The 12,070-nt window shown below is 32.2% G+C and overlaps 1 protein-coding gene and 1 long non-coding RNA gene across 6 annotated transcripts in view; both read left to right on the top strand.

The window, feature by feature from the left end:
* Positions 1-12,070, top strand: part of STXBP5 (syntaxin binding protein 5) — a 193,261-nt gene that overhangs the window by 90,288 nt on the left and 90,903 nt on the right. For all 5 annotated transcript variants that reach the window (XM_074309604.1, XM_074309600.1, XM_074309602.1 and 2 more), the window contains exon 9: positions 4,633-4,711. In XM_074309604.1, coding sequence (XP_074165705.1) covers positions 4,633-4,711 — 79 coding nt within the window. The remainder of the gene's footprint in view (positions 1-4,632; positions 4,712-12,070) is intronic.
* Positions 5,109-10,718, top strand: LOC141565876 (uncharacterized). Its single transcript, XR_012489171.1, has 2 exons — positions 5,109-7,647; positions 8,629-10,718. It is a non-coding gene; the product is annotated as an uncharacterized LOC141565876 (long non-coding RNA).

Genomic DNA, 12,070 nt, shown 5'->3' with positions numbered 1-12,070 from the left:
TCTCCTACAGGCTTTTCTTTTTCTGAAAGACTTCAAAAGTTTTTATTCCTTCATTATTAACCTTTGTTTATTAACCATTATTACATCACATTTCCTTCTATTTTTTTTATTTCTTTCCTTTTATGTGACCTTTCCTTCTGTTATTTAGTCCTACAAAAACATTGGTTTATCTGTGTGCAGAATGTAGGGTTTAATCCACTCTACATACACACACACATACATACACACACTCATGCTTACGCTCATACATCAGGCCTATTTCTTTGCTATCACTTCTATTTACCTTTTCATTTGGCCTTTTTCTTTCTTCCTTTCTCTCTCTCTCTCTCTCTCTCTTTTTTTTTTTTTTTAAAGAAAGAAATCTCTTAATGTTCTTACTATTATATGTCTGTGATTGCTGGATTTGTTTACTTTTTTTGTTTCTATTGTCTGGGGTGTTTGGAAAGCAAATGATTTCTTCAGATTTGTTTTTTTTTCTTCTAGCAAAGCTTCAAACATCCCTTCTTTTTTTCATTAATAATTGGGCTAAGGTGTGCCAGATAGCTTTGTATCAACTGGAACTCTTCAGAACTCTTATTTCATTCCATTCTAAAAGTGCAGAGTCCAAATTTCCTTTTATTTACATTTGGAGATCTTCTTTGCATCACTTGCAGAACTTAATACCATTGGAAATATTAAGTGTAACTGCTGTGTCTTGAAGTTTTAAATTTAGGTGGTTTTTTGTTTGTTTGTTTTGTTTTGTTTTTCCCCTGGAGGTTGATATGTGGATAGCTTTAATTGTCACTTTTTCTTGTATAATGTTTTAAATTTCTTATGATGTTCAACTTTTTTGATTTGCCAGGTTCTTCTAGAAGACCTTAAATCTTTAAGTTGCTTCTTTCTATATGCTTCAATTTTTGAGAGGGATGCGTTTTATTTATATGGAAATCATATTACATTTTTGATTTTCACTTCTGTACTTTCAATTGGTCCTTTGTTTCAGAGTATTTGAGTTTCCAATTAGTTCTTCTTTATTTTTCTTGTATGAGACTTTCCATCATGAATTTAAGCTGTTCTATTTTGTTAATTATTTCTATTGTGAAGGCTGCTATAATTTGTAATTTTTCTCTTAATCTTTTCAGCAATATTAGGAGGATATAAAGTTGAGTATTTTTGCAAGCCCATGGTAAGCTTTAGTCCTACTGACAGCTTGATGTTGGTAGTACCAGTAGGATATGTTGAATGAGCCTAGTGAGTCAGGATTACTTTTCACTTCTGTTATTAGTTCATTGGATTTTTATGTCATTTTAGTTCTTGATAATCTAGATCCTGGGTTATTGATGATCATGGATCCTTAATGACCTAGATAAAGCTGAAATTGGTTTAATCTTTTACATATAATTCTTATGTTCTAGAGGTTTAAAACATTTTAAGGATTGAAGAAAATGTCTAGTACTCCATTTTTGGTCATGTGACCTAGGTGATACTCTATAAATCTTATTTTTTTTGTTCTATACACTCTAAATATGACGTCCTTATCAAATGGACAGGTGTTCACAAGAAATTCTGAATTATATCAAATATGCCAAATCCTATCAAGAAAACCAGAAGCAAAAAAGGAAGTGGGAATTTAATGGAAAGATAGCTCATAGGTTTTATATGGAAATCTTAAAAACAAAGGAGTTGACATTCTAAATCCCAAAGGCAAAAAGAAAGAAATGTATTTTATTAGTTACACATTGCAATGCTGATAATAAATACTTGCAAAGAATAGCATGAAAAAAATTGGACCTTATGAACTTACATCTAATACAGAAGATAAAGAGGTAGAGAAATTCTTCTAAGAACCAAATATATATTGCCAAATTAAATCAACATATTAAAATACTCTGCAGTTTTAAAACAAAAGTGGTTACTAGCAAAGAAAAGATATTTTGCAAAATATGATTCAGTAATAAGGGATAAGACTATAGAAAAGCCTCATGCCTATAAAATATGAATCGTTCAAGGAGAAACAAAGTGAATTAAACACTGAGCATCAAATAATATCACAAAAATGAAATTAATTATATTTTAATGGAATACTTGTTTAATGATGTGGGAGGTTTTTTTTTGAAAAAGTTATATTTACAATCTGACTCTGAAGTTGTTTGTAATCAAAATTAAAGATTATGAATGATTTAGCTTGCCATTTCCAATATTTTTTGTAGTATTTTATTTTTCCAAAATTTTTAGTTCCAATTTTTTTCTCCTTTCCTCCCTTATCTCCCTTCTCCTCAAGATAGTAAACAATCTGATAATAGGTTTTGCATATACAATCATTTTAAACATTTCCATATTGGTCATGCTGTGACTCCTCCTTTCTCTCTCTCTCTCCTCCAAGTTTATTACCTTATACAAGTTGAATAGCAGGGTGTTTTATCTCCAGTCTTCCGGACATATGATTTATCATTGTATTGACCAGAGTTCTAATATGTTTTTCTTTACAGAGTTGTTGTCTTTTTATAAATTGATTTCCCAATTCTGCTCATTTTATGCTATATAATTTGATAAAGGTCTTTCCCATTTTCTCAGAAATTGTTCATTTCATCAATTTCTTATGGCAAAGTAATATTGTATTACCTCCGTATAACCACAATTTGTTTAGCCAATTCCCAGTAAGATGACTCTTTATTTTGGGCCTTTTCCTGACTTAAATGTTTGCAAAATCATTTCTCTAATGCTGTCTATCTCATTTGGAATTTCTTTCAGTCCTTTGCCCTAGAATATTTTGCCACTCCTATGGTCTGATGACCCTGAAATATCCCTCTTTAAGGAATCCTTTCCCCCTTCCATTAATTCAGTTCCTTCAGGAGCTTCCATTTTGTAGAGGCCAGGACCCATCTTACCTGCTTTTATTCCTCTCCTTCACCACCTGTATTTTCTTCTTTTTTTGTATTTTATGTATTATCTTATTATTAATATGTGAGCTCCTGGAGAGTAGGCAAGATATTGAGAAAAACTTTTTCTAGAAGGTAATGTTTTAAGTTGAGACTTAAAGGAAGTCACTTAAGTTAGTAAGGGAAGATGAGAAAGGAGAACATTCCAAGCTTCAGATACAGTCAAAAAACTGCTTGGGCCTGGGAGATGATGTGTCTTGTTCAGGTAGTGAGAAAGAGGGCAATATCTGTGGATCCTTTAAGAGTATGTGGCAGAGAACAAGGTGTAAAAAGATTGGAAAGGTAGAAGAGGGTCAGATTGTAAAGAGCTTTGAACATCAAACAAAATTTTATATTTTTTCTTGGAGACAGTTGGGAGCCCTTGAAGTTTGTTGAGTTGTGTGGTTGTACTGCGCTTTATTTAGGAAAATCAAAGTGATTTTGATGGCTGAATAGATGGATTGGAATGGCGATAGACTCAAAGCAGGGTTGCTTTGTGTAGGCTGTTGGCTGTTGCTATAATGTAGGGATCAGGTGATGAGGGCTGTCACTAAAATGATAGCAGCATCAGAAGAGAGAATAAGAAATATTGAAATTCACAGATCTTGACAAACAGATTCTATATGGTGAATGATAGTGAAGAGATAAGGATGACTTCCAAGATTGTGAACCCAAGAGACTGAGGAGATAATGATGCCCTCAAAAGCAATAGGGATATTTGGGTTGGAGTTAGGGGAAAAGTAAATCAATTCAATTTTTTATGCATTGATTTTTGTATAAGACATCCAGTTTTAAATGTCTGAAAGACAGTTGGAAATGTAAGATTGGCAGTACATAGTTTTGGCAAATCCTGTCTCTTATAAGTATTCCTTTTGTTTTCCCTGTCTTTGTAAGTATATATGTAAGGAGCATGTTAAAATTTATCAATTATAATAATAGTTGGGGGGGGTTTCCCCTTTTCAGCAGCCAGTAGGTTTGTAAGATGGAAAGTTAAACATGAGTATTTAGTATTATTTTAATTGTGTTTCTGAATTAGAAGCAGATGTTCATCTATAGTAAAAAGGATGAAATTTTCATCAACTTAATGAAGTTCCTTTTATAGGGTTTGCTGCATATTTTAATTTGATGTAAGAGAAAACTTTGTAATAATGAGATTCATCCAAAGGTTACATCATCTATTTTAGAAAATAGTAAACTTTCTCTTACTTGAAGATTTTAAACCAAACCAAAGTTGGATGACTCTTACTGGAAATGAGTTTTTTTAATTAGAAGGATTTTTTGTTAAGATGTGGGTTGGATTAGATAGTTTATACTACCTCTTCCAACTCTGATTCTTTTATTTCATAAGTCAAATAGAAATATTTATGCTGAAAGATTTTTGTCAAAGTCCAAGTGCTCATGAATGTATTGAGGCTATTTTGTCATACTGAAAGTCTGCCCTTGTTCATCTTTTGTACTTAAGAAACTGAGATTCAATTCCCCCCTTTTCCCTTTCTGGAAACACATTGAAATATTGCTTTTTACATGTTATATGATCAGACTTTTCAGTCTTAAATGGTTACTAATTACATTTTTTTCAGTACTATTTCCTTAAGCACAGATTTTATGTCTCTCTTCTCCCCTCCAAATTAACTTTAAAATGTATCCAGTTACATTTTATCACATTTCACTTTCATTTAAAAAAAATCTATCATGTAGAATACTTTAGAATTTAATACAAGGCAATATCTTTTAGGAAAGCAATTAAAGGATGGGAAAAAACCAGAACCATGCAAACCTATCCTCAAGGTGGAATTCAAAACGACTAGATCTGGGTAAGGTTTTACTTCATTGACAGCATTCATTGTCTATGGTTATTCAACATGCAATACTTTTTAATTGTTTGTTTTAAACAACTATTCCACATCCCTCTAATGTACTGTTTTATTTCTATGTTCTCTTGGTTTGAAAAATTATGGTGAACATTAAAGTCATCAATAATTGAAACATACTAATATGCTACATTTTAATTTTGATAATTGTTTTTTAGTATAATTTCTTGAAATATTTCAAAATTTTCTCTGGCTAATATTTTTACAGTGTTTTTTTTAAAATCAGTTTTAAATACTAATATCTGTATTTGCTAGTGAAAATTTTAAAAAGTAGAAATTTAGAAATTAAATCTTGGTGGCAATCCCTTACTAATTTTATTTCATTATAAAACATGTATTCTTATTAATTTTAATGCAACTTATTAATTATTTTAAAACTAAGAAAATCTGAAAGCTACAAAAATTGGTACAATTTAACACTTGTGTAAAAAATTATTAAAACTGGTATTAGAAGTCATATGTTTAAGTCAACAAGTATTTATTAAGCATATACTACACACCACATATTGTACTAAGTCCTAGTGATATAAAGAAAGGCAAAGAAAACTGTTTCTGTGTTTTGGCATTTATAATAAAAAATTTACCATTTTGAATTTTTTTAAAAATTTACTTATCTGTCAAACAAAAGACCTTTAGACTCCCACAAACCTTTACATAAAGACTGTCAGTAAAAGGGAGAGATTGTATTTGTTTAGCACAATTGCTAATGGAGCCATCCCCTTTTTCAATATATAGTTCTTTTTAATTCAGCCCTATTCTTTTATGGCTTGTCTGTTAAAGAGAGAGGAACTTGAAGATGTTATTGCTGTTTTATGCTACCAATATCCTTGAAATATTGTGAGGAAACAAATGACTTTGATTCCAAAGAATCTATTTTTTGTTGATCTTAAAGCACTGTTTTGGTCAAGATGAGGTTTATAATTTCAAAATTATGTGAAATAGTCTAGACATATTCATTGTTCCTGGTAAAATATATTACAAAACATGTGGTGATAATTCAAAAAATGAGGAAATTTTAATTGTCATTAATGGGTCAAGCAGAGTTAAAATTATGGCCATTTTTTGAATGAGCTCCCAGGAAGTCATTTGTAAAATGTTCTCCTAAGGGAATATTTGGCTCTCCATGTTTGTTGCAAAAATGGTGAAAGTGGGAAAAGGAGAATATGAAAGACTATTATCAAAACTATTAAAACATCAGAATAAAAAATATTTTAGTCAGTTCATTGCATTTGAAATTCTATAAGATAATTTTATTTTAATTATTAATTCAATTCAGAAGCTAATGCATACATAAAAAAATTACTTAGAAAAGGTATTTCCCTCTCATACTCTATTTCTTCTTTTCTTCCTATGTAGTACTTGAACTTACAGATTCATAATTCCTTCAGAAATTATAATAATAATTGTACCAAATAGTAACAATAATTCTTCACTGAAAATGTATATGACAAAAGGCTTTGTTATTCTGACTGGTAGGTAGAAAAATTACTGGGCAGACTAGTAGGCCTACTCTCCTGAACTGTCTTTTCCATTTATCTCTTTAACTTAAGATAGACATACTACTTATCCTTGAATTGTACCTTTATTTATTTCATCACTCCAATTTTTTTTCTAATCTTCCTGATATAGACAGGAGCTTTGCTTTATTTAGAGTTAAAAACTTATTAGAGCTCTTCACACCTTTCATGGCTTTTCTCAGATTACACCTTCAGTTTCTTTTTTGAATCATGAGATCCTCTGTAATTAAATAGAAACTTTAGAAGAAATCTAATCCAAATTCCTGTCCAATGAATAAATCCCTTCTAAAACACTGAGCCTCTCCTTGAAAACCCTTAAGGATGAGGCATTTCTTCATTCATAAGCCATTTTGTCTTCTTTCTATTTAGTAATCCATTATATATCTCCATATCTTTAATATAATCAATTTCTGAAACTTCTGGGGCAAATTTCCAAAGTTGTAGATTTTCAGATATTGGGTCCCATGATGAATCTTATTTAGCAGGTTCATCCAATGTTGCTTGGCATATTGTTTATAGCATTGTGACAAGATAATGATTCCAGTTTGTAGGCAACTGGTTTTAGCAACAGAGAACTGCTTGCTGACTTGATTGTTTTCCAAGCTTCTCGAGGAGTATACCTATCCCTTTATATAGGAGAATATTGTTAAGCATATAAAAGTTTGCTTTGCTCCAATATTAGCCTAATATCTATCATACATTTTGTTGTGATTAGATTATCTTTCCTCCAGAAGCTTAAAGGCTGATCTTGCTATATTTAAATACATAATCAATTTCATTACATTTTAATGTATATCTCAAGGATCTAGAGCATTTTTTTTTACTTTAGCTGGAAATATCAGCAACTTTCTTATCAAATACTAGTTTTTTAATTATAGCTTTTTATTGACAAAACATATGCATGGGTAATTTTTCAACATTGACCCTTGCAAAAACTTCTGTTCCAAATTTTCCCCTTCTTCCCTCCACCCATCCCCTCCCCTAGATGGCAGGTAGTCCCATGCATGTTAAATATGTTAAAGTATATGTTAAATACAATGTATGTATACATATTTATACAATCATCTTGCTACACAAGAAAAATCAGATTTAGAAAGAAGGTAAAAATAACCGGAAGAAAAACAAAAATGCAAGCAAACAATAACAAAAAGAGTGTAAATGCTATGTTGTAGTCCACACTCATTTCCCATTGTCCTTTCGCTGGGTGTAGCTGGTTCTGTTCATTACTGATCAATTGGAACTGATTTGGATCCTTTTATTGTGAAGATAGCCACTTCCATCAGAATTGATCCTCATATAGTATTGTTGTTGAAGTATACAACGATCTCCTGGTTCTGCTCATTTCACTCAGCATCAGTTCATGTAAGTCTCTCTAAGCCTCTCTGTATTCATCCTGCTGGTCATTTTTTATAGAACAATAATATTCAGCCATTTTCCAATTGGTGAGCATCCATTCAATTTCCAGTTTCTAGCCACTATAAAAAGGGCAGCCAAAAACATTTTTGTGCATATGGGTCCCTTTCCCTTCTTCAGTATCTCTTTGGGATATAAGCCCAGTAGTAACACTGCTGGATCAAAAGGTATGCACAGTATCAAATAATAACGTATTTTAATTTTTGAAGTTAGTTTTATTTTTCCATGGAATTTCCATTGGTTTTGAATGATTTTAGATTTGGGAAATTCATGTTAAAAAAAGAGATCTTAGAGAATTTGAAGAATTAGAACATTAGATAGAATATATTACTTATCCATAAATATCATATTTGTCTATATGTATATTTCACATATCCACCTATTAATAGGCATAAAGCTACAGAAGATATGCTCAAAGTTCATAGAGAAAAGGATATGGCTTTTATCAATATGCCAGTTAGTAATGGACAGTATTATTTTAATATTTTGAAATCACATTCCAAAAGGGGAGAGGAGAACAATCTCTGGTCTAAAAAAACTAGAAGCCCATCTTATTTAAGGTGATATTATTCTTTTTTAAATTTATTTTTTATTTTTTATTATATCTGTTTATAAAACATATGCATGGGTAATTTTTTCAACATTGACCCTTGCAAAACCATCTGTTCCAAATTTTCCCCTCCCCCCAACTCCCTTCCCTAAATTCATTCCCCAGGTAGTCCAATATGTGTTAAATATGTTAAATTAAATGTTAAATCCAATCTATATATACATATTTATACAGTTATCTTGCTGCACAAGAAAAATCAAATCTAGAAAGAAAAAAATTACCGAGAAGGGAACAAAAATGCAAGCAAACAATAACAGAAAGAATGAATGTGCTAGGTTGTAATCCACACTCAGTTCCTATAATTCTCTCTCTGGGTGTAGATGGTTCTCTTCATTACTGGACAGTTTGAACTGGTTTGAATCAATTCATTGTTGAAAAGAGCCACGTCCATCAGAATTGATCATCATATAGTCTTCTTATTGCCGTGTATAATGATCTCCTGGTTCTTCTCACTTCACTTAGCATCAGTTCATGTAAGTCTCTCCAGGCCTCTCTGAAATCATCTTGTTGGTCATTTCTTATACAACAATAATATTCCATAACATTCACATACCATAACTTATTCAGCCATTCTCCAGTTGATGGGCATCAATTCAGTTTTCAGTTTCTAGCCACTACAAAAGGACTGCCACAAATATTTTTGCACATGTGCAAAAATCCTTTAAGATCCTTTGGGATATAAGCCCAGTGATAACACTGCTGGATTAAAGAACATGCACAATTGGATAACTCTTTGAGCATAGTTCCAAACTGCTCTCCAGAATGGTTGTTTCTATTCACAATTCCACCAACAATGTATTAGTGAAGGGAAGACTATTCTTAAAAATAGATTGAAGTACCTATATATTGTTAAAAGATCACTTTTCCCAGAAGCTTTGAGTTGAGTTAGTAATCATAAATCAATGATTATTAATTTTTCTTTGACCTCATTTTCAGGTGCAGTCAAACTTAGGACTCAATATATTTTTGGACCTAAGCAATTATTCTCTTTCTATCTACACTAGGGCATTTTCACCCAGTCTTTCCTCCTACCCTCACAGACCCTATCAGGAAAATCCATCTTTTAAATTCTTAATATTATAAAGGCCATTTAAAATTATTTCAATTGACATGAGAAACCAGAAGTTTGTATCAAATCACACATTTATTGAATATCTATTATGTAAAAAGAAAATAGATGATCTTGATATGGTTGATATATCAAATGATATTATTTAGGAGAGCACCAAATGTTGGGGTTCAGTCATGTGAAGAATTCACAGTGGCCATTCTCTTTGGCAAAAGGTAGGTTTATTTCGAAGAGGTTACAGATAAAATGAAGACAATAGAGATTTGGGAGAACACAGCAAAGAAAAGAATTTCAATAATTAATTATGGAAAAGACAAGTTATCTAGTGGAAATCACAATTAGCTAGGAGAAAGGAAACCCCTCTTGAGAAGGTGGGACATGTTCTTAGCTGGCAGACTAAATAAGCATCCTCAAACAGTTAGTTAGCTATAAGAACAAGAAAGACACCATAAGGTATGGTGTGGGAATGAGAGGAGAAACACCATGTGGCATGGGGGAGGAGAAGCAGAAAGACACCAAGAAGCAGAGTGTCATAGTGGACTGACCCAAAAGGAGTCAGTAAAAATGGTATGAGTTTTATTGGGGAAATTTAACCTCAGAGACATGAATGGAATTTCTTAGCTGGTATCCCGGGGGGTCTGTCCATGACCTTCACCGATGGTGGGCTTCAGGGATTTGACATAATTTGGATTTTTTGACCGGTCACAGGAAGGTGGGGCTATCAGGTTGAACTGACCCCCCTCAGTGGTCTTCCCTGTTTGCCTCAGGGCAGTACTTCAGTCTTTCTCTGCCAACTGCACCTAGCCATCCAAGACTCACCAATATTTGTCTTTGATAGTACTTAATTAGAAATTGTTTTCTGAATGATTTTCTGCCTCTGATTCGCTCTAGTAGAGGTTGGGGCAGTCATTACTGCTATGGAACATAGACATTATTTCAGGCAAAACTTGGATAACTACCTAGTCTAATGCTGTTAAGTTATTATGACTCTGACCCCCCCCCCTTCCACATGGATTAAAATATTGATCTTCTTATCAAAATAACTTTTTCTCCAAATAATTTTATTCCTTATTTCTTTAATAGTTCAAATTTTCAGTGGCCCACTACCATTGCCACCTGGTATGACTTGCTGGGTGTTTTTTATTTTATTTTTTTTTGTTTTTATTTTGAAAGACAAGACATAACTTATCATTTAGCTCTTTTTGTAGGTTTACCAGACAATAATATCCCAACTTTGGAGGCTCAGAGTAGTTACACTTTCTTTTGTTAGCTCTGTTCTACAGTCTATATTACTTAAAAACAAAACAAAACAAAACAAAAAAAAAAAAACTGGAGGAGACATTTATATTGAGATAGATACATCTGAAAACAGCTTCTAGTCATCAGCTTGGTGAAGTCATCACCTATTTGATGTGACTTCAGAGCTTTTAGTCATGTCTATTCCTGTGGAAAAAACTGATGCTAGCATCTGATGTAGCTGTATGTCATCAGAGAACAAGATTACTGGAGGATAGGGTGTGCACAACGTGAGGGCTGCTAAACCCTTTACAAAACTGTTTTCCTCCTTTGGTGTCTACCTGAACCACCTAACTCTCACTTCTGGCTCCAAGAAGCTGTAGCTGTTGTTCCTGCCACATCCTCGTAGACTATTTTGGCAGATTGGTTAAACCAGGCTGAGAGTAATCAAGGGGTCTAAAAGTCTACAGTGAGTTAGGGACGTGTCTATCCCAAGCATGGAAAGAGTTCCTATGGTGGAATGATGGATGAGAACAGGTTGTTCCAATGGCCATGAAGGCAGGTGTAGCTGGTACTATGGAGTTTTTAGAGCTTGGTTAGACATCTAAGACATCAAGGTCATCTGCTGCATCTTGAATTATCACCAGGGGTCTTGATTCTGTTTTGCCACTGAACAGTGATGACTGGAAGAGAAAGTGAGGCCGATAACTTTGTGTACCTGTCTCACTTAAATCCAATTTATGCACAAATTAAATAAGTAGTTGTTTGTAACAACTCATATAGCAACGAAGCATCTGCTCTATCATCCTTACTTCCATTAATTGTCTTCCATCAATTCAGAGGAAAAATAATAGCCAAGCCATTTTTCTTTTCACTTACACGCTTATTCCCATATTAGATGGCTTTAAGTATGTTTCTTTTAGTTTAAACTATGTGATGTGCGTTTTTTTCTCCTAAGTTAAAAAAAACAGTTTTGTTAAATTGTCAGACTTTAGTTTTTACTCTTTTTCATTATAAAATGTGGGGAAACAGAATCCTTTGTTTATGTTCAGAATTTGTTTCATAAATTAAAAACATTGTTCCTATCATTTCTAAATTTTGGATTCTAGGATTGACCTATGAGGATAATTTTTTTCTTATTTTTAAAGTTTTTTTAATGTATTTATTTTTACTGATATTTTAGATTGAGTTACACATGTATTGCTTAAATACTAACAAGATACTTAAATGAAAATCCATTAAGACCTTTTAGATTATTTACAATTATATTTAAAAAGTAATATAATAATTATTATACCATGATATTCATAGTTACCCAGCAATTTGATGTGCCAATTGTTTTAAAGCTTATAAAAAAAATCTTTTAAAAATATTAGCTATTATACTTCCTTGTTTCTCTTAAATATTTACAAGCATTTAGAAGCATATGTAAACATTATTTTAATTGGGTAATTGTG

Source organism: Sminthopsis crassicaudata, chromosome 4 (assembly GCF_048593235.1).
Source record: "Sminthopsis crassicaudata isolate SCR6 chromosome 4, ASM4859323v1, whole genome shotgun sequence".
Classification (NCBI taxonomy): Eukaryota; Metazoa; Chordata; class Mammalia; order Dasyuromorphia; family Dasyuridae; genus Sminthopsis; species Sminthopsis crassicaudata.
This window is presented reverse-complemented; position numbering and strand designations above follow the sequence as displayed.